The following is a 24,019-nucleotide window of genomic DNA, read 5'->3' as shown; positions in this document are numbered from 1 at the left end:
TGACACCACTGCTCTAGACAACTCTCTTGAGTTAGTTACAAAGTAATTGCTGACCTGTATTGGTTAGTAAATAGAAATTCCTTATTGTTGAGTTCTCTTAACTCTTATCCTAGATTTTCTCTGAGGTCCCTGTGTGGTCACATTATCTGGTATATTACTGCTGGTTTCTTTCTTGGATTTTGCCTTTCTTATTTAGTTTCTTTGTTACCATTCTTCTTAGGTTGTAGCTACTCGGTGTGATAGCCCAGTTAGATCTACCTAAATAATTTTTTACTTCTTCCTTCAATTTCTTTCAGTTGATGGTTTAATGGATTACATGTGTAAGACTATCATCAAATATTTTTTTCTAGCTTTCATTATGTGTACTCATTTCTTAGTCAAAATCCCATCGTTTCATGGAGCCATGGTCCAGAAATCCAAAACGCATTCTCGTAATCATTAATACTTGCCAATCTTTATATATTGTACTGTTACATGTAAGAATTGTAACTTTACTATATTAAAAATTAATCTGAATTGTTTGAAGCTACAGTTATCAAGTTTTTACTACTGTAATATTGAATATTGACTGAATATAATCAAACCTTTTGAAAACTGATTTTACGCTTATTTTAATCCTGTAATTACAGAGATTTATCATAAACGTGCAGACAGGAAACCTAGAACCAGCCGAAAAAATGTGTCTTCTTCCAAACCTGAATTTGAACTTAAGCTGTTGGATTTTCCAAAACTGCAAGGTTCTGAGAATAGTGACATTCCAGAATTACAAAAACAACCCAAATGGGGACCTTTGAGTTCTGCTGCTAGTGATATATCCCTCATAAGAGAAGTAGTGAAACCTACAGTATCAAAGGTTAGTTAAGCTTTTGTTACTCATGCTTTTTAAGTTTAGAGTCAAATATTCTTTTATCATTAATGTGAACTTAACTTTTCAAGTTAATCATGTCCTAAAACTTATTCCTACAGCTTTAAAAATTGAGAAAATGGAAAAAAATCCAAGTTCCCTCCATTTTTAGCCTCTGTTTCATCTTGGTATCTCCTCAGATATTGTCAGTTAAGATAGAAAAATTCAGAGGTACTATTTATAAACTGTTATGATCTTATGACATTGAAAATTTTTTTTATTGAAGAATATTCATGCTGATACAGGTTAGGAACTACTGTTTTAGAATGTGTATGCATAAATATATATATTATAATAATAGTTGAGATAATAAATGTTATTTATGATATTATATTACATATATAACATAAAATAATATGTTGTGTATCTATTTTTCAGTTATTTGTCTTGCTTTAACTTCTGTGACAGCAAAAAATTAATTATCCTTCATTGTTTAGTAGTTGCAATCCAAATGTAAGGTTGATATGTAAAAAGAATGTTAGCAATAACGTTGACTTCTTTATAGTATAGAAACTATATTCAAACTTAGTCATTATTGTAATTTTATAGCTATCAGTTTCTTTTTTGTTATTTATGTTGGCCACATTGCAGTCATGTATATTGTTTACTTCACCCCAAAGTCTTTCCCATGACTGTGAATTAATGGTTGACTTCTTGTACAATAAGAAAAATGTCCTTGTTTGCTTTTTTAGGAAGAATTAGTTGCGAAAGCTGAAACAGCTACATCTGAGCCTGAGAATGACACAAATTCCCCTTCTTCTACAAGAGGTAAGAGTGTCAACTTTTTGTTAAAGATTTGAGTGATTTATATAAAGTTTAGATTTAACTATTTTATCTGTTAATTGTGATTATTTTCCAAACTATTTAAATGTTACTGAGGAATTTTTGAACAGCTGTTGAATACATAATAAAAACTCTTAAATCATAAAAATGAATTTTTCAGCTTAAAGTGAGCAAAGGAAATGTTGTAAACACCTGCTTGGGTAGCAGGACAGAGAGGGAGAAGAGACAAGAGGGAAACTTTAAAAATGAAAATTTTGCTATTATTTGAGATTGAATGGAATGAATTGTTATTTTTTAATCAATTCTAGTAGACTCTTATTTTCTCCTTATAGAATGAGAAATATATTATTTCTTAAAGAAGCAAAAATGAGTATTCTATACATGTTGTGTTTTCATATTACTCTTTTTATAAGTGAGCATTCATTGTTCTTATTTTAGATTTGTTAGATTTTTTAAAATGATAATTTAAGGTAAAAAATACAAGAATATTGACAATATATTTTTAATAATGTAGAACAATCTGTCTTTTCCCTTGTGGGGGTAACCACAAGTGTCTGACAGGTGTTTTACTTATAAAGTTCACCTGCCGATATCTTGATGGATGTCCTTTTGTTTTGTCTGTATATAGAATTTCATGGGTACCTAAGAAGTAGTGTTGCTGTACTTATACCAGTGTTCTAAAAAGAAATAAATTGCAATTTATTGTGATAGCTCAAGTCTAGTGATCTTTGACTTCTGATGGTAAAAGTACACATCAAGGTTAGTAGGGATGCAATTTGATCCTTAGCTTTTTAATTTTGTGTGTTTGCCACGTGAATTTATGGACTGTTGTTTTTTTAACTGAATCCATTGTTTGCCCTTTTTTCCTGAAGAGAAAAAGCATTGTTCCTATTCCAAATAGATTAACCTTATAGTTATTGGGAAAAGTTTGATATGCATGCAATAAGGAGGAGAAAAGTTTAGTGAAGGCTTACTTTTTTGGGGGAAATTTTGAATAGCAGCCCAAATTTGATTTTTCTTTGAGGAATTATTTCATGTATTGCATGTTGAGCAAATAATTAGAACTTTTTATTTAGTATTTTATTTCCCCCAATTACATGTAAAAACAATTTTTAACATTCATTTTTAAAACTTTGATTTCCCAGTTTTCTCCCTTCTTTCATATTCCCCTCATTGAGGAGGCAGTTATTTTGCTTTATTTATTTAGGTTATACTTGTGTAGTCATGCAAAACATGTTTCCATATTAGTCATATTGTGAAAAAAAATAAAGACCAAAAAAATAAACACACATGAAAAATAATATGCTTCAGTCTATATTCAAATATCTTCAGTTCTTTCTCTGGAAATGGTTAGCATTTTTTATCCATAATAAGTCCTTTAAATTTGTCTTGGATCATCATATTGTTGCTAATAATGACTCATTCACAGCTGATTTTACATTTTTGTTTCTTTGTACATAGTACTTTTCACTTTGTATCAGTTCATGTAAGTCTTTCCAGATTTTTCTGAGGGCATCCTGCTTATCATTTCTTAAACCATAATAGTATTACATCACAATCACATAGCACAGTTTCTTCAGTGTTCCCCAACTGATGAGCATTCCCTCAGTTTCCACTTCTTTGCTACCAGAAAAAGCTGCTATAAATATTTTTGTTCATAAGTTCCTTTCTTTTTTTGCATTTTAACTTTTTTTGGATACAAACCTAGTTGTAGTACTGCTAGGTCAGAGTGTATGCATAGTTTTATAGCCTTTGGGGTGTAGTTCCAAATTGCTTTATAGAATGGTTGAATCAGTTCACAACTCCACCAATAGTTCAGTGCCTCATTTTCTCACATCCCCTCTCAACACTTGGCATTTTCCTCTTCTGTTCTATTAGCCAGTTTAATAGGAATGAGATAGCACCTCAGAAATGTTCTAATGTGCATTTCTTCAATCATTTGTGCTTCAGAGCATTTTTTTCAGATGGCAATAGATAGCTTTTATTATTTCATCTGAAAACTGTTAATGTATTTTAATTGACTCATTTATAAATTGATTCATTTCTCTGTATTTGAGAAATGAGACTTTTATCTGAGAATCTTGCTTCATTATTATTGCTAATTGTATTTCCCTCCATCCCTACCTCCTGCATGTTTATCATATTCTCTCTTCCACCCTGTTCCCTCCTCAGAAGTGTTTTGCTTCTGACTACTACCTCCCTCGATCTGTCCTCCCTTTTTATTACTATCTCCCCCCCCACCCCCTGCTGCCATCCCCCCTTATTTTATCTTCTTTCCCTTTTTTCTTGTAGGGTGAAATAGATTTCTATACTCAAATGAGTGTGTATGATATTCCCTCTTTGAACCAATAATGATGGGAATAAGGTTTATTCACTTCCCCCTCATCTCCCTAGCTTCCTCCCTGCCATAAAAGTTTTTTTCTTATCTCTTATATGAGATAATTAACCCTATTCTACCTCTCCTTTTCCCTTTCTCCCAGTGAATTCCTCTTTCACAACCTTTAGTTTTATTTTTTTTAGGATATCATCCCTTCATATTTAACTCACACCTATGTCCTCTGTCTATTTATACTTCTTCTAAATGCCATAATAAAGTTTTTATTGGTTAAAAGTAACATCTTCCCATGTAGGAATGTAAACTATTTAACTTTATTAAGTGCCTTATGATTTCTTTTTCCTGTTTACCTTTTTATGCTTCTCTTGAATCTTATATTTGAAAGTTAAATATTCTACTCAGCTCGGGTCTTTTCATCAAGAACACTTGAAAATTCTCTGTTTCACTGAATGTCCATTTCCCCCCCAAAAGGATTATATTCAGTTTTGCTGGGTAGGTGATTCTTGATTGTAATCCTAACTCCTTTGCCCTCTAAAATATAACATTCCAAGTTCTTCAATCCTTACTAAATTTTATGTTTTTCTGACTATGGAGCTGTTTCTTACTGGCTTCTTTATAGTATTTTCTCCTTGATCTGCGAGCTCAATGTTCCTGGAAGCATTCATTTTGGGATCTCTTTCAGGATACGATTAGTGGATTCTTTCAATTTCTGTTTCATCCCCTGGTTCTAAAATGTGTTCCCTGCTTCTTTTTTGATCTGGCTTTCAGATAGTGTGTTCTCTCCTGGATCCATTTTCCAGGTCAGATGTTTTTCCAATGAGATATTTCACAATGTCTTCTATTTTTTTCCATTCTTTTTGTTTTGTTTTCTTTCTTGATTACTCATAAAGTCATTAACTTCTATTTGCTCAAATTGTAATTTTTAAGGAAATTATTTTCTTCAGTGAACTTTTGTACCTCCTTTTCTATTTGACCAATTCTACTTTTTAAGTCTTTTTCTTCAGTAAATTTTTGTGTTTCTTTTTTTCATTTGGCCAGTCATCTAGAGCATTTTAAAAACATTATTTTAAAATTTTCAATAATTATAATTATTTTTGAGCAGAGCTATCTTGGACACCAATGGGTTATGTTGTTCGACCAACAACCACTGAAGCACCAGCCCTTAAAAATGTTACTTCTCTGGTAAACATGAAGAAAAGTGGCTCATCAGTAACCCCTAAGAAAGTAACTGCTTCATTCTCCTCACCTGAAGTTTTAACTACCAATGCTTACAATAAAGAAAAGCAAATAGCTTGGAATCCTAAAAAGGTATGCAAACTATATTCTGATTCTCTGTTTGTTGTTTCTGTCCATGAACATTCTTTGAAAAATTGATTAGTATATTAAATGTGCTATTACTACTTTGGTTGTAAACCTAATCCATAATATAATTACCAACAGTTAAAAATTAATAGAACATAGTGAGTTTTTAAGGCAAGTGCCTTAAACATTGCATTATTAGGAAATTCCACTGTATTTTTTGCTTTTATTACAGAAAAGGTTTAGTGCCTGCATCTTGGAAAATCAATAGAATTTCAACTAGACATTACAGCCTTGTCAAGTGGCAACTTTTTTATGCATGAGACTTAAACTCTCCAATAACAAAGTATGGTTATTCACCACTACATACTGAATCAAGAAAAAGCTATCAGTCTGCCATTCTTTAGCATATCTTGACCCAGAATCCTTAAAAATTCTTAAAAACAAAAATTCTTATTTATAAAGATTGATAAACTCAAAGTAACAGGTTCAGTTTCTGAGATTTCCTCTTCTACCACCATATAGCTTAAATTAGTTCTTTTCCTAAAAAGCTGTTCCTTGTACTTGGTTGGCCTAGGAGACCTAAGGCTCAAGCAGAGCCATTGTGGTTCTCAGGTTGTGTTGATATGGTTTCCTGTTCACCTAAGGGCATTCAAGTCAAGGACCTTTGAACTTTTGATTATCCCAAGATATTTTAATAACAAAAGTTGAAATTCTTTTTAGGTTTTAATGTCTTTTCTGCTACTTTATGGAAGTTATTATTTTAGTTTACTTTTCAGTTAGGTTTTCTGAATGAAATTTACAAAACCAGTCATTTGGTTTCCTTTTTAATTATGTATTTCCTTAATTTGTTGTTGTTTCTTATTTTATTGCCTTGGTTAACATTTTTATAGCAATGTCAAATTATAGTGGTGATGGTCAAGTTCACCCATGATCTTATTACTTATAAGACTAGCTGTGGGTTTCTACCAATTTTAGGAAAAGTCCATTTTTTAAAATTCTACTTAATTTTTTTTTGCAATAATAAATAATAATATTTTATCCAAAGTTTCCTTTTCTGTGCCTCTTCATAAAAGCATGTCTAGATTTACAGTTTTACTAATTTTGAATTAGTGTTGCAGTCTTGGTATAAATTCAGTGTAGTCATATTGTATAAGCTTTTTAATATGTTTTTGGTAAGCCTTTTTGCTGACATTTAATTCCTTATTTTTCATTGATGATTTTTTTTAGAGATATTAGTATATAATTTTTTTCCCTCTTCTTTATTACTCCTGGATTTAAGTATCAGAACCATATTTGTCTCATAAAAGGAACTTGGTAGAATTCCTTATATTCCTCAATTTGCAAGTTATTTATGTAATACTAGGATAAATTATTCATTGATAATTTTATTTAATTATTTGTAAATTCATCTGCCACTGAGTTTTTCCTTTTAGGGAGTTCGTTTATGGCTTGTTTAATTTCTTTATCATAAATTGGGTTATTTAAATTCTATACTGTTAATGTGGGTATTTTTGTTAATACTAATAATGCATTTCATTTAAGCTGCCAGTTTTATTGACATATAGTTGAATAAAAATAATTTTTAATAATTTTTTTCTCTTTATTTGTTGTGATTTTTTTCTTTTTTGGTATTTGCAATTTGGTTTTAGCGACCTTAAATCAGATTATCTGTGGTTTAATCAGATTTGCTAATGTTGTTATCTTTTGTAAATGTTATTAAGAAGCTCCTAGGGTTTTTTTTCCCAAATTTTTATCTCTGCTTTTCAGAATTTTTATTTATGTGTTTTAATTTACATTTTTCTTTGTTGCTTTGTTTAGTTGCATGTCAAGTTAGTTGCTGTGTTCTAGCCCTCGTTTGTTGAAGAAAGTATTGAGATGTAAACTTCCACTTAAGGACTGCTTTGACTGAATCCCCAAAATTGTTTGTCTTCTTGTGATTTTCTTTGATGAAAATATTCTTTAAGATTAAATATTTAGGGGCGGCTAGGTGGCGTAGTGGATAAAGCATCGGCCCTGGAGTCAGGAGTACCTGGGTTAAAATCCGGTCTCAGGCACTTGATAATTACCTAGCTGTGTGGTCTTGGGCAAGCCACTTAACCCCATTTGCCTTGCAAAAAACAACACCTTAAAAAAAGATTAAATAGACTTAGTCTTTTCTTGTCTTCAAATTGTGTATAAATTCTGTGGTATTGTGGTTAGATTTTTTATGCATTTTTATGAGGTTTTTGTGTCATTTTTGTAAAGGTCTTGCACATCTGAAAATAGTGTATGTTGATTTCATTTTCTAAAAACTATCCTCTATTCTTTGTCCTTCCTCCCCACCATATCCAAAACTGTTACCAAAATCTTTAGATTTTACTTCCATATCTCTCTTATATGCCTGCTTGTTCCTTTTGTCATTGTCACCAGGCTAGTTCAGACTTTCATCACCACCTACCTGGAGTGTAGCAGTAGCTTGCTGATGGAGCTACCTGCTTCAAGTCTTTCCCCCTCCTTCATCTAGCCAATAAAGTGATGTTTTTTAAAGTACAAATTTGACTGTTATTGGCTTCCAATTGACTCAAAGATCAAATTATGTTCTGACTGGCGTTTGAAGCCCTTTTACTACCTTTACAATTTTATTGTATTTTTTTTTTTTTAGTTTTTGCAAGGCATTGGTGTTAAGTGACTTGCTGAAATTCACACAGGTAGGTAATTATTAAGTGTTTGAGGCCAAACCTGAACTCAGGTCCTCCTGACTCCAGGACTGGTGTTCTATCCACTACACCACCTAGCTGCCCCCTTTCCAATATTTTTACACTTTTCTTGCCACCATATACTTAATCTTTGATCCAGTGACCCTGTCCTCCAGGTTGCTCCACATTACAGGAAAGTGCATCTCTTGAATTCTGGCATATTCTCTTGCTGTCCCCATGAATGGAATTCTCTTCCTCATCAACTCTCCTTGATGACTTCCTTGACTATCTTTAAATCCCAGCTAAAATTCCATCCTGTACAGGCAGTCTTTCTCAAACCATCTCAATTTTGAGTGCCTTACTCTATTAATTATTTCCCTTTTAGCCTACATATAGTAAGTATACTTTGTATATATTTGTTTGGTCATTATCTGTCTTAAGGACAAGGTCTTTCTTTTGCCTCCATATGTATTTTATGATTCCTAGCACACAGTATCATTTATTAGTAAATGTTTGCTGATTATCAGGTAATTAATTGCCATTGTTTTATTGTATCTAATTTTTAAAGATTCTTCTTGGATTCATCTTTCTTGTTTATCTTTTTTGTTAGATTTCACTGCTTCTGAAAGGGGATCATTGTCATTCCCAGCTATTAGAGTTTGCTGTTATAGTCTTTAATTTAGTTAATTTTTCCTTTAAACTAGAAGTTCTTAATCTTTTTTAATCACAGCTTTATTTGGCAGCTTGGTACCCTTAGATTATTTTTAAATGTAAAATACTTAGAATTACAATGAAAACCAATTCTATTGAAATACATTTATCAGGATATTAAAAAACAAGTTCATGGACTCCAGATTAAGAACCCTTGCTTTAAATGCTGTGCCATCCAATATACGTTTCAAGTATTGAAATTTTATTATCGCTGATGCTTTTAAGCAAGAGATTTCTGCTGTTGCTTTGTCTGAGGTCATGATTATTATCCCAGCTTTCATAAATTTGCCTGAATTTTTGTTTCAGGTTTATTACTTTAAAACCTCATTTCTCTTCTGTACTGCTACCCTTTGCTATTTCTCTTATAGGATTCTACCTTTTTCCATTTACAATTATGTATGTTTATTATGAATTTCCCTCCATTATATAATAATTTTTTCTTATTTTCCTTTTTACATAAAGAATGGTGAATGAGAATGAGTTTGATTAATATTAGTTTTCTGTAACTGACACCATCTGGTTCTCCTTTCTGACCACTTGTATTTTTTCTTTGACTAAGAACAGGCACTCTGAACCTTTTTAGTGTCACAGACCCTTTTGGTATCCTATGGACCCATTCTTATGTTTTTAAATGCATAAAAGTAAAACAAAACACTTTGCATTTCCATTGAAATAGTTAACATATTTTCAATAAAAAAATTAACAGACTGAGACTTTTCTACTGATCTCAGGGTTCCAGGTTAATCTTTGAAATAGAAACTCTGAATTTTGGCAATAACATTCGAGGTGTTTTTTCGGTGTTTGAGGATTTGCTATTTTCCATTTGCACTTTGCTTTCTAACAGGGCAATTTTTACTTATGAATTTGTTAGATACAGCATCTAGATTTTTTTAAATTTGGGTCATAGTTTTTAAGGGAGTCTGAGAATTCTTCTCTAATTCTTTCCTTGTCCTGTTTTTCATATTTTTCTAATTGTTGATTCTTTTAGCTGTGTTCTAATAATTTTTCATCTAATTGAATCGTTCATTTGGCTCATTGAATTTTGCTCCATTATGTTTTTCAGAAATCTATTATTGGGTAAGGTTTTTAGCTTTTTATTTTAAACTCTTTTTATCTCTTCAGGGCACTAGTATTGATTCTGATTTTTTTCCTCTTCCTTCATTTCTAATAACTACACAGAACTCTTGTGGATAAGGCTCTGCTTTGCTTATTGTTGAATCACTCTCTCCTGAATTTACCTTTTAGGCCTCTCTCAACCTACTTTATTTCTTTTTGCATTTGGTATTTCCTTATCTAACAGTGTTTACATTTTAGTTTTGGATTGAGGTTTAGTGGTAAATCCTAGCTTTCTCTTCCTGTGCCCCAGGACTGAGCAGGCCTTATTTGGTCCCTCTATAGAGTAGATACCACTGGATAACATGACTTAGGACCTAGTCTTGAAGCCCCTGACATAGGCTTCCTCTTCTGGTAACTCAGTGAATGTCTTGATATTGACTCAGTACTGTCTCTTATCCCTAAATAAACTTCAAATGGACTTTGGTTCTGTTGTCAATGTGACCTTGACAGTCTTCTGTTAAGTGTTGGACATTGTTGTTCTCAGGCTTTCTTGAAGCCCCCATCTTCCCTCACCTCATGTGCTCCCAGGTACTGAGTTGGCTTTGTTTCCTTTTGTAACTCCTTATGTCCTAGTGTTCTAAGGCATGCCATGCTCCACTGACTAAGCACAGTGACCCATCCAGAATGAGCCAGTCTCTACTTCTCATACAGTCCTAGACAAATATCCAGATGTGGCTTCAGATCTTGAATATAAAAGTTCACATCAGCTTTTTCTCTCTCTCCTTTTTCTTGTCCCCAGAGTACTTGTAAGCTTCAGTCTCCTCCTAAAAGTATTCCAACTCAAGTCAACCTCTCACTTAAGACCTGCTTACCAGCCTAGATGCTAATTTCTACCTAACCTGACCCAACTCTTCATGTCTTTAGACTTCTGTCCATCTTCCTAGGCATCTCTAGGCTAGATGAAGGAACCTATCTTTCTTTGGTCTTCTTGATTATTGATGTAGTATTCTTTTAAATCTTAGCTGGAGTGGATATCTGAGTTTGATTATTAAATTTCATATTGTTATTTTAGTAGTATGTCTCTCAAATGATTTCTTTCTTACTATATCTAATGATGTTTTCTCAATCCTCATCTTTTACTTTTTCCCCTCATGTGTTATTTCTTACAGCACAAGAATATCTCACATTATTTTAGATTATTATTGATAAAATATCACATTATTACTATTTGGTCAACTATTCCCCTAATTAATGGACATTTGCTACTACAAAAGTGCTACTGTGGTATTAGGTGAGACTATTTTATACAAGATTTTCCAAAAGTCTTAGTACAGTAATACATACATTTTAAGCTTAAACTTACACCAAAACTTTTGGGATACTCTGTGTCTTAGGATATGCCCACCAATAGGATTTCTGGATCAGAACAGTTTGAAAATTGTTTTTCCTGGAAAGTTGGACTGAAGTTTTGTCAACAGTGTAATATTAGTGTCCTGTCTCCTGCATCTTTTACTGAAAATTTATAGTTTTCCAGTTGCTTTTTTAAATTATTCATATTTGATAGATTTTTCTAGTTAGCTATATTCCCTCCATACTTAATTTTTTTTGGTAGGTTTTTGCAATTCAAACGCAGTTAAGTGGCTTTCCCAAGGCCACACAGTTAGGTAATTAAGTGTTTGAGGCAGGATTTGAACTCAGGTACTCCTGACTCCAGGGCTGGTGCTCTATCCACTGTGCCACCTAGCCACCCCCATACTTAAAATTTTTTAAATTAAGAACTAAGGATATTTATTTCATGGATTTTTAGTATTCAGATCTTAATTTTCTATGTGTCCTAATAGCTTTGTATTCATAACCACAATTACCTTAATTTTCAAAATATTTCCTTCTGAAATATCTGCTGAAGCCATTTGAAATGTTGTTTCCTTCAGAATGTGGTCAGTTCTTGTTTATGCTGAATTAGATGTAGCAATTCTTCTATACTTAATCTTAAGTGTCATTTCCATTCCTTATTGTAGCATGTTGTACATTAAGATGTTAGTGAAAGTAGGTTGTTATAAAAAAAAGTGAATGTGTTCTCTGTCCATCTACAAATGCTTTTGAATTACTCTAGTTACTTGGATTTCATGTTATATTCTCTGTAAACCGTATTTTGCTGTGATGTTAATGACCAATCTTGCTCTTGTGCGAATTATTATTTTGCTTTGTCAGGGCAGTTAGGTGGTGCAGTGAATAGAGCACTGGTCTTGGAGTCAGGACAGGAGTTCTGAATCTGGCCTCAAACATTTGACACTAACTAGCTATGTGGCCCTGGGAAGTCACTTAATCCTGACTGCCTTGCATCCAGGACCATCTCCAGTCATCCTGATTCATATGTGGCCCCATTGGATTCAGTTGGCTCTGGAGGAGAAAGTGAGGCTGGTGTCTTGTACAGCATCCCCTCACTCAAATCCAATTCACATGCATCACCTCGCTGATATCATGTCTTCTTCAAGAATAAAGGACAAGCAATATTATTTTGCTTTGTAAGATGAGTAACTCCTAGGTTATATATCTGCTTTATTATTGCTATAAAATTTTTATGAAAATTATTTAAATGCATCAAGGTCATCCTTGATAAAACTTGAGAAAAAGCAGATCAGTTTTTATGCAGCAGAATATATCATTTTGGCTCTGTGAATAGCTCATAGTTGTGTTGTCATTATTGTTATTAAGTCTAGTCCTTTTATGGTCCTATTTGGTATTTTCTTGGCAAAGAAACTGACTAGTATTTTGCACTTTCTTTTTCTAGCTCATTTTATAGATGAGTAAACTGAGGCAAACAGGGTTAAGTGACCAGGATCACACAGCTATTAACTTCTGAGGGCAGATTTGAACTCAGGAAAAGATGTGTTTCTGACTCCAAGCCCATCTGCTGTGTCAACCTGGCTACTTCACTTAATAGTTGTAGAGGAAATAAAATTCTGAAACATTTAATATTTGTGATTTTAAGAAAAGCAGTTGCGTTGAGTAGAGTAAAACACAACTTTGAATACTGTCCTTAAAATATCTTCTCTATCAAAATAATTCTCTTATGAAAAGGAAATAAATTACTATTGATTGATTTATTTTCAGTTTGATTATAGGATTAAACTCCATTTTGTAGGAAAAGCTAGCCCTGAACTAAGCCAGACCAATGTAGTCTCTTAAGTCTAAGTAGCCTATAGATTTACTGAATAGATAGATAAGAACTTATTTAGTAGCAGATAATTTAGAGGAATAAAATAATTGTAGAATTATAAGACTTGGCTTTTTTAAAGATTAAATTTCCCTTTCTAGTTTCTAATAGAAAGGGAAGTTGTTGATCAGAGATGAAGTTACAAAAAAGGGAAAAGTTAGTCAGAGATTAATGTCCTCTTGGTAGTTAAGCTCCCTTTTTTTTCCTTGAGCTAGAGTTGAGTTGGAATCTTCTATGAAAATGGGGGAGAGGAGTGATTGCTTTAACTACTGACTACAAGTTTCTCTTTCCTAGTATGCTTTCTGGTTACAAAATATATCACTTTTTTTTTAATGTTTTTTTTGCAAGGCAAAGTGGCTTGCCCAAGGCCACACAGCTAGGTAATTAGGTAATTATTAAGTGTCTGAGACCAGATTTGAATGCAGGTACTTCTGACTCCAGGGCTGGTTCTCTATACACTGCACCACCCAGCTGCCCCAAAAGATATCGGTTCTAACATTAGTACTTCTGAGTTAGGATTAAGAAAGTCAGGAAGAAGCTAATTAGTCAGATGACTTGCCTTGACCAATTGAATTATATTCAAAACAAGTTAGTGATATTTTTCATTCCGCTTTTTTTGTTATAAAAATCAGGCCTTTAAATCACTCCTTGTCTCTGACTCCTGAGGAGTCAGGTGGCCTGGTTTGATATGCAAATGCTAGCTTTGAAAATTAAATCAGATAGAACTGTTACTTTGTTTTCAGTTTACTACTTATTTCAAATAATTTAGCATCAGGCAAACTGATAAACTGAGAAAAATCAATTCATATTAATATTAGTTCTTTGATCATTTGTAACCACGTCCAAAGAGATTTGAGGTTACTTTAGCTTAACCATTCCTCAGTCAGAAAGAGATCATTGCTTTCTTTTCTAAATGTTTATTAACTATCCCTTTTATGTCATATACTACAATTTTGCCCAGATCCACATCAAACCACATTATTTAACAAATTCTGTTTATTACAGTTGGAGGGAGGAGGGGCAAGAAGAGAGGTATGAAGAGAAGGTAGTAAAAGAGTTGATATTTTTAGTTTGGTATGACTTTTAATTTCTGAATTTGCCCTTCCTTTCAGTAAACTGTGCTTGTAACAAATAATTTAAAATTTTTTTCAATTTTCTTTAATTTATTTATATATTTCTAAAATATTCATGTCTAAGAGTAAACATAATATCCTTTCCCCCACAAAAATATAAAACCTCATGAGAAATAAAGTAAAAGAAAGAAAAAAAATGTGTTTGTGTTCCGATCCATCAGCTCTTTCTCAGGTATATCACTTTCTTTTTTTGCAAGGCAGTGGAGTTAAGTGACTTGCCCAAGGCCACACAGCTAGGTAATTATTAAGTGTCTGAGACTGGATTTGAACTCAGGTACTCCTGACTCCAGGGCCAGTGCTCTATCCACTGCTGTATCACATTATTTATCCTAAGTCCATCATAGAAGTTACTTCTGTATTTTTCACAGTTGCTGTTGCTGATTGTAATTCCCTCCATCCATTCCTCCCCACTACCATCTATTATATTTTCTCTCTCCCTTCACTCTGTCCTTCTTCAAAAATGTGCTTTTTGGGCAGCTGAGTGGCGCAGTGGACAGAGCACCAGCCCTGGGGCCAAGAGGCCCCAAATCTACATCCCACCCCAGCAACTACTCAACCCTCTGGTCCCATACAGGCCACCCAATCCCTACTACCTTGCAAAAAGTAAAAAAGAAAATGTGTTTTATCTGACTTCCTCTCCTATGATCTACCCTCTTCTATCACCCATGTCCCCTCTCCCCTCCCCTCCCCTCCCCTTGTCCCCCTTCTTTTTCTTCTAGATGTCTGCCCTATTGAGTGTGTATGCTGTTTCCTCTCTAAGCCATTTCCAATGAGAATGAAGGTTCCCTCATTCTGCCTTGCCTTCCCCCCCTTCCATACCATTGCAAAAACTGTATGAAATATCTTAGCCTATTCTACCTCTTCTTTCTCTTACTCTAAGTACATTTCCCTTTCACCCATTGACTCCATTTTACAATATATTATATTTTCAAATTCAGCTCTTTTCTGTGCATTGTCTACATATACCTCCTACCTGCTCTATTAAATAAGGTTCATATGAGTATTTTCAGTATCATCTTTTCCATGTAGGAATGCACGCAGTTCATCATTAAGTCCCTCATAATTTACCCTTCTCATCCACTGTCTCTATGCTTTATCTGAGTCAGACTTTCTGTTCAGCTCTGTTTTAACAGGAAAATTTGAAATTCCCTTGTTTCACTGAAAGTTCATTTTTTTCCCTTGGAAGAGGATATTCACTTTTGCTGGGTAGTTGATTGACTCTGATTGCTCTCCTGGTCTGTTGAATGACCACAAGTGCACAGGGCTGTGAGGAGGGGCCCTGCTCTATGGGGGCCCAGACTGTGACCAGGGTCTGAATATGGTTAAATTTCCAGAGTGCTGTCCCCAGAACAGAGGACAGACCTGGGCAGTCTCCCTCCACCCCCTCATTTTCCATGGGCTGAGCTCTTAGGGAGCAGCTTCCTGGAGGCCCCTGCTTCCATTTCCTGGCATCTGGGCTACACTGAGGAGGGCCGTACTGGCCTAGGCTTTGTGCTCACTCTGGCAGAGGTCTGCCTGTCAGGTAGTTGTACTTGGTGCTCTCTGGGGTTCAGGTCAGGAAACTGCTTCTGTTGTTGGGCTGTTGCTGGAAGGCTGAAGTTCCTTCACTCTGATGCTGCCGCCCCTCCAACCCCATGGAACAGAACTTTCCCCCTATTTTTCAGTTTACCTTGGAGTGGAGAATTGCCTCATTGCATTTTTCAATGGGTTCTGTCTTAGAATTTAGTTAGAGTCATAATTTTAAGGTTTTTGAAATATTTTGGAGAGAGCACCTAAGAGGCTGCCATCTTGGCTCCGCCCCCCCCAAATACTTTTTAAAAAAAGAAAAAAATGACCTCTCAAAGCTAACCACAACTGATTGTAGGGGTGGCTAGGTGGCGCAATGGGTAGAGCACCAGCCCTGGAGTCAGGAGTACCTGTTCAAGTCTGGCCTCAGACACTTAATAATTACCTAGCTGGCTTTGGGCAAGCCACTTAACCCCATTGTCTTGCTAAAATGTGAAAAAAAAAAAAACCCTCCTGTTTGTATCTGCAGTGTTTAATTCCCATGGAGCCTTGCCTTTGTTAAAAACAGATTTACCCTTAGGGCTGCTAGGTGGCTCCATTGAGTTAGGATTGGGTGAGTTCAAATGCACCTGAATGATCCTAGGCAAGTCAGTTATTTAGCCTGTCTCCTTTTCTTTATCTGTAAAATGAGTATAATTATAATAGACCCTATTTTTACAGGGGTGTCTGCAGCACCAATCAGATCTTTTCTTTGTTTTCCACATGCAACTCTCTTATTTACCTCCCTACTTTTGCAGTGACTGTTGCATATAACTGAAATTCTTTTAACTCCACTTAAGAGATTTTCCTCCCTTCCTTTCAGACATAGCTCAAACATTTTGTTCTGCATAAAACTTTAACTGATTCCCTCAAGAAAAACAGTCAAACATATACATAATAATTATTCTCATAGGAGCTTGATAAGGTTAATCAAGGGAGAAGTATGGAGGGAGATAAAAACAGCACCTAGTAATGGAATCTTGAGTGGTTTTCTGTCTTCTGTATCTATATTTATCATTTCATTTGAGATCAAATGTCTTTTTTGTGTGTGTACTTTTCATTTACATTTTTTTGGTTATACGTGGACATTTTTCAAATTCTATTTTCTTTGTTTTATATCATTTATATTTTCCATGTTTTTCTGAATTCCTTATACATGTGTTTTTTTAATGGAATGCTAATAGATTTTCTTCATATACCACAGTGTTCATTCTTTGCTATTACAAAAATTGCTACAGTGATTTTTGAGATTTTCTATCTTGACTAGCAAATGAGATCTTTGAGTCAAAAGAGATTTAATACTTTTGTTGCATAATTCCAATTTGTTTTCCACAACAGTTGGACTAAAATAATTTACAATTCCCAACAACAGTGTTGAAATTTTCAGAAACTAATAAATGCTCCAGAATTGACCTTTACATAGTACAGTTAATGTGTTTTCAGTGAAAGATTTGTTAGATAAAAGCAAGTTATAATTGAAATGTTAAATGTAACTGTTAAATGTGAATTTACCCAAAGACCAAGGAAGAGAGGCCTTACTTTAATAAGATCCTACTTCATTGTTGTGTCATTTTCATTGGATAATATTCAATTAGTGCACAGTCTGATCATAATACTTTTTCCATGTACTATATATAAATAAAGGCTTCTCAAATTCAGAATATTAACAGTAACCATATGTAACAGTTTTCCAAATGATTTTACTCAGTGGAATAAATTGTATTTTTCTACTTGTGGAACGAAAACAAATGAAGGGTAAACTATCTATGAAAAACTATAGTGAATTTTGTCAACAGGCAATCACAACTTGATGAAACTTAGGTGAAAAATTAGGTTTATTACAAGAGAAATGAGTGTGCATGTGAAGCCATAAACAAGTGCAAAGAGTTCACAATCCAAACAGAAGCTTGGATATTTATGCAATTGAAGTAGAGGAGGAAAAATATAATCTTTATTTAAATGGGAATGGCAGAGAAAGAAAAAATAAATTAGCAAAAGCAGATTTTTTTTTCTCTTGGGAAATGCTAGATTTTGAAAATATTATGGTCTGCTTATTTACAAGGGTGTCAGCTGCACAAACAATTTCTCATGGTACAGATTGCCTAGTGCCTGTTTTGACTCCCAGGACACAGAGGGAGTCCAGCTGGGTACAAACAACAAATTATGTCATCCCAGAGAGTTTCTTTATCCTTGGCATGTTCCAGACCTTCTGCATACCCTGGGTCCATTATTTTGGAAATATAACAATTCATAAAGACAAGTTTAGGAACCCTTTAGCATTTTGTAACACTTTATTGAGAGAGACTTAATCCACTCCTGAATTTTTATAAAATAGTATTTTTTTTCTACTTTGTTTCTCATAGACAAAAACCAACAATGTGTGTGAAACTGACCAGGAAGAAATGAGAAAGAACAAGAAAAAGAAAAAGAAGCCGAAAGCAAATTATGAAACTCTTATGGTTCAGGAGCCACCAAGGATTGAAGTATATTTGTTTTTATTATTGTTTCTATGGTGTGTTAAATATATTTGTGTTCATAGAAACCTAGGTTTATATTTTCTAATTGAAGTTATTGTTTTTAATTTTCTAGTTTTTAAATAGATTTATCATGTATATTTTTCTTTTGACAAAGCTACTTATGTTAGTATTTAATATTCATTTACTTAGTTATTATAACCTTTTTTAGGTAATGTATAATCTCTTTGATTATCCTTACAAATACAGTTTTTTTAACTAAGAAAATACCTATTCATACTTTAAGTATTTTATTACTTAAAATAAAAAGCCATTGGTAGAATCTCATTGTAGAGAAGAATTTGGCATAAAGTTCTATTGTAATGGGTTGTCTCTAAGTGGTTTCAAGAAAAGGCTTTTTTTTAACTATACCTTGTGATAGTCAGAGCACTTGTTTAAATAGATTAGGCTGGTGTTTTTAAGGATGTAGAGGTTATTTAATGTTTTTGATTTCCTGAGGCTTGAGATGCCCAGCCTATAGAGAATTAGTGTAGGAGGATTTAAGTTCATTCCTTATTTTCCAATATATTTCAGTTATTGCATTCATGTGCCACAATTGGTTTAACCATCCCTGGTAAATGGATATCTACTTTGCTTCCAATTTTTTGCTGTGAATATTTTGATATGTATGGGAACTTTGTTCTTACCAGTAACTTCCTTGGGATATTAACTTATTGGTGGAATTAGTAAGGTAAAGAATATGAACATTTTAGGATCTTTATTTGCATAATTCCAGATTGCTTTCCAAAAATAGTTCTCATTATTTATAGCTCTATAAAGAGTGCCCTCCAGTATTGATTATTACCATCTTCTGCCATTTTTTTTCTAATTTGCAAAAATAGTAGGAAGCTTAATGTTGAAATATCATTCCGTGTACTGGTAGCTTATATGACTTTGGGTAGAAGGCTTAATAATCCCATGGTGATAATGTTCATAGTATTTGACCTGTGAATGTGCCAAGTGAATCAAATGAGGTGACATTTAAAGTGTCTTTCAATACTTAAAACTCTATATAAATATCAACATTTATGAGTATGAACTTCAAAGAGAATAATTATTTAGTGATAGTGGGGGAGGGAGAGTTTAGAAATTGATAGTATGCAAACTCATCTTTCGACTCTTGTATGTCATGGGAAACAAGAGAAGTAGTTGACATTGGATTAGGTAACAAGAGAAATAGTATTTTTCATGAGAAAGTCAATTTTAATTAGTATCAGAAGATTGGAAGAGTGCAAGAATTAAAATGGAGGGTGAAGGCAAATTTGATAAATATAGATCAATCCTTCCAGAAAGTACAATGAAAGGAGGTAGAAGAGCAGTAAGGACTAGGGAGAAGAAAGGTAAGGGTTAAGTTAAATGGGAAGAAGAATTCAAGGAAAGGCACTAGTGGAAAAAACTTCAGAATGTTCTAAATCATAGGAAGTGCAGTACTAAATGAGATGAAACTATAGACTCAAGCCCCAAAATTCTTTTACAATATTGATTTAATGATGTACCATTAATGATATTCCTGGGGATCCTTTATTGGACCACATAAGGGAAGTAATTCTAATTTTTCTTCTAAAATTAAAATTAAAAGCATATTGTATTGTTCTGTGCTATTTATTTATTTTTTTTATTGTACAGCATTGTAGATTTGGAAGAAATTCCTAAAACATAACAAAGTTTTTGGGGTTTTTTTCTGAATATGTACATTGTGTTTTTAGGGTTTTTCATAAATATATAAAAGAATATCATTTATTTAGGATATTGAAGAATTTCCAAATTTGACAGTTTCTTCTGAAAGAAAAAACAAACTGGAGCCATCAAAATGTTTCTCTAAACACCAATCAGAGGTAACGTTTTTAAAAGAGGTAAAACATAATTCTTGCTGGTCTGCCTTTTGTGGTTTAAGTGAAAACTTAGATTTTTTTCTCCTAAAATAATTTTTTTTCCTGCTTAATTTCATAGTGATAGGGGGAAAAATGGGTTGGAAGAACAGGTTTTATTATTATTTTTTTTTAGGTAAAGCACTTTTTCTATTTTGTAATAGCCTATCAATATCCCATCTTTTTTAAAACAAATTTCTATTTATTTAAGGCAGTGGGATTGTGAGTTTCCTAAGTTCACACAGCTAGCTTTGAATTTAGGTCCTCCTCTGACTCCAGGGCTGGTACTCTACCCACTGCACCACCTAGCTGCCCTGAAGAGAAAATTTTCTAAGAAATTTTAATTTAAATTCATGTTATACATTGCAAATCAAAGAATCATCAAAATGAAAGCAAACTGAGTAATTGAAAAACCCAATGGTGATGTTGGAGAACTGATGAAATATACCTCTGTCTTTATTGTAGAGAAGGTGGAATGTGTGTCCACTTTGTCAGATTCAGTCACTGTTTTTTGCTTAAACTTTTCTGTCAAAAGAGAGGTTAGTTGAGAGGCATAGATAGGGTACTTCCTTCCCCTTGCCCACGATTGTAATATAATGTCTGAAATTATCAATGAAGTGGATATTATGCATTACAATTCAGAAGCTATTACAGTTTTAACGTTTACAATGGCTTACAAAACCATTAAGGCAAAATAAATTTTGGTAAACTAAAGAATGATTTGGTTTTCTCTAGGATTCTGAAGAACTTGTTAACCATACATTGACTTCTGACAGAAAAAATGGACTGCAGTCATCAAAATTTCACTCTAAACAGCAACCAGAGGTGAACTTAATAATGACAAAATCTCTCTAATAGGTTAATTAGTTTTCTGGGGTGAAGTTAAGCATTGTAAATTTTGAATTTATATTTTAATTTGGTTAATTTATTTGTTTCCACATATCATTATAACATTTCAGTATTAGACTTTTTATTGAGTTAGACTTTCTCACATCTGTGTCTTTTATAATATGGCATTTCAGAGCACATTGTTTTGTTATACTTTCTTGCAAATCTAGGTGCCAGGGATACACAGATAAAAAAATGAAACAATCTCTTCTTTTTAAGGAACTTATATTCTGTTGGAAGAGACAACATGTACATATATATGTGCTGAATAAATATGAAGTAGTTGAAGGGGACTCTAATATTTGGGGAAGGGGAAAATCACAAATGGTTTCATGTAAAAGGCGGAAGTTGAGCTGCAATTGTTTCTACCATGGAATGAGAAGGAAGTAGTACTTTCCTGACATGGAGAATGAGCAGTGCAAAGGCCTGAAGACAGGAAATGAAGTGCCTTGTGAGTAAAGACCTGTTTACCTTAAGGAGAATCACCTTGGCAGCATGAGGAGGATGGACTGGAATAGGGAAAACCTTGAGGCCAGGTATTGATTCAGAGACTGTGCATAGTCACTTAGGGGCCTGAACTAAGACCGTATGAGCCAGAGAAAAGAGGTTGGATAAAAGAAGTTATAGAAGAATAAGGGGCACTTGTCAACCAATTGGATATGTAGGGTGAAGGGAGAGTAAAGAGTCAAGGACAATGATATGGTTAGTCATCTGAAAAACTCAAAAATGTTGGTACCCTCTGTGGAAAAAGAAAAAGAGGGGTGGATTATGGGGAAAGGAAAATTGGTTATTTTTTAGATATATTGAGAGTTTGAAATTAGAGTAACCAGTTTGAAATATTTGCTAGGCAGTTATCTCCTAACTGTCACAAACTTGTTATGTTAGTTTCTTCTAGTCATTTTAACCTCTCTGTGCCAGAAATAGTGGGTTGGATTTTCTAGCTCTTAATAGGTCAGTAGGTGAAATAAACAGGCCCTATAAATATTACTTTAAATGTTTTAATAACATTTAATAACATATGGTGAAAACTTTTAAAAAAGAGCTATCTAAATGTATTTACTTGATGAGTATGTATATACATACATAAATATATGTGATGGTGTTTGTAAATAAATATGTGTTGTTTTTATGTAGGCTGAATATATGTGTGATAAAAAAATCCTATTTTTACTTTATTTTTAGACTACTGCAAAAAAGTTTGGGAAGAAGAGTCAAACTCCAGTGAAATTGGATTTGGGAGGAATGCTGGCTGCATTGGAAAAAAAGCAACATTCACAGAATTCAAAACAGAATTCCAAACCTATTGTAGTTTCTGGTAAGAAAAGTCACTTATCTTCTTTCCCTTCACTATCTGTTTGCTTCAGAAAGAAAAGAAGGAAACAATTTAATGTTACATTTTGGGGATAATTAGTTTTACTTTATAAAGGTTATTTGAATAATAGATTTTCAAGGAATTATAAAGAAAATGATTTAATTTGTGGAAAGGAATTAATAGCAATGAAAACATCATTATAAAATGAAGTTTATTGCATCTTCCTACTGATTATGTACATAGGTCATGTATACCAATTAGAGGTGAATAAGTTGAAACTTAGAATAGTTAAGTCATTTAACTTTATCAAGTTCATAAATGCTAAAGCTGGAAAAATTATATAAGCTCTTAGGAGAGAGAGAAAATTTTTTTAGAAGCATAATAAATTCAGCTTGAGAAATGTTGAATTTTAGATGCCTATATATTTCCAGATGTCAAAAAGGCAGTTGAAAGTAGATTGGAAATCACATTAAGATTGGATAAACAGATTCAATAATCTATATATGGAAATGTTAAATGAATCCATGGAAGCTGATGACATTACCAAGTGAAATAGTTTAGGAGGAGAAAAAAAAAGATTCCAGGACTGACACAAGAGACATCCATAATAATGTGTTTGCTCTGGATAAAGATCCAACAAAGAAAACTGAAAAAAAGGCAATTAGGAACCAGGAAAGAGCTATGTCATACAAATCTAGAGAAGAGAGAGTATCCAGGAAAAATGATAATATCAAAAGTAATAGAAGTAAAGGAAGAGGTTTGAGAAAAGGCATTTAGATTTGATAAATAATTGATAATTTTGTAGCAAAGAAAACTGTTTCAGTTGAATGATATCAGAAACCAAATTGCAAAGGACTTAGAAGAGAGTGAGAGGAAAGAAAGAGTAGGCACTGATAATTGTTTTCTCAAGTTGGTTTAACTGAGAAGGTAAAGAAAGGTAGAGGGATGAAAGGGATGGCTGGATCAAGTGAAAGTTTTTTGAAGATGGGGAAGACTTGTTCCTATTAATAGGTTGTGGGAACCAACTAATACCTGGGGAGGGATTGAATATAAGTGAGAAGGCAGCTAGTTGGAGCAGTGGAAAAAGCACCAGCCCTGGAGTCAGGAGGACTTGAGTTCAAATATGGCCTCAGACACTTGATAATTACTTAGCTGTGTGAATTTGGGCAAGTCACTTAACCCCATTGCCTTACAAAAAAGCAAGCAAAGAAAGAATATAAGTGAGAGAGTAGAGACAGACAGTCTTGGAGAAGGATAAAAAGGAATCAAGGCTGCATGTGAATGGTTTGTTTTGACAAAGAGAAAGACCACTTTTTCCATATGAGATTAGAATAGATAGTCAGGAAAGTCATTTTAAGTGATGTGAGATGAGGATGGAGAAGAGTGAGTTCTTTTAATTACCTCATTTTTCTTTTTTAGGTGAATGATGAGAGGTAGGTTCCCCAGCTGAAGATGTGTGAAATGAGAGGTTTTCAGAATGGAATAGCTGTTGTGATAAATACAATAGAAAATTGAATTTAAAAGGTAGAAAGGGATTATCTTACCCCATTGCCATTGCATAACATTTGTGGTGGTTCCAGTTAAGGTGAATTCATGACTTTCTCCAGCTCTGTTCAGCTGCAGTTGATTAGGAGGCAAGGCTGCAGATGGTGGGAGACCCTCCATATCCTAGATAGCCCTTGAACTGCAGGTGATCCTCACCATATTTTTAAAATTATTTTTCTTTATTGTTTTTTTGAATTTTGCAATTTTCCCCCCATCTCACTTCCTCCCATCC

The 24,019-nt window shown here is 33.6% G+C and overlaps 1 protein-coding gene across 1 annotated transcript in view; it reads left to right on the top strand.

Moving 5' to 3' along the window:
• Positions 1-24,019, top strand: part of LOC141501315 (selenocysteine insertion sequence-binding protein 2-like) — a 76,153-nt gene that overhangs the window by 12,925 nt on the left and 39,209 nt on the right. The window contains exons 5-11 of the mRNA XM_074205201.1: positions 630-853; positions 1,597-1,672; positions 5,125-5,330; positions 18,025-18,144; positions 19,920-20,009; positions 20,778-20,867; positions 22,113-22,245. Of these exons, the coding sequence (XP_074061302.1) occupies positions 630-853; positions 1,597-1,672; positions 5,125-5,330; positions 18,025-18,144; positions 19,920-20,009; positions 20,778-20,867; positions 22,113-22,245 (939 nt within the window). The remainder of the gene's footprint in view (positions 1-629; positions 854-1,596; positions 1,673-5,124; positions 5,331-18,024; positions 18,145-19,919; positions 20,010-20,777; positions 20,868-22,112; positions 22,246-24,019) is intronic.

Source organism: Macrotis lagotis, chromosome X (genome assembly GCF_037893015.1).
Source record: "Macrotis lagotis isolate mMagLag1 chromosome X, bilby.v1.9.chrom.fasta, whole genome shotgun sequence".
Lineage (NCBI taxonomy): Eukaryota > Metazoa > Chordata > Mammalia > Peramelemorphia > Peramelidae > Macrotis > Macrotis lagotis.
Note: the sequence above shows the minus strand (reverse complement) of the source record. Positions and strands in the feature narration are given on the sequence as shown.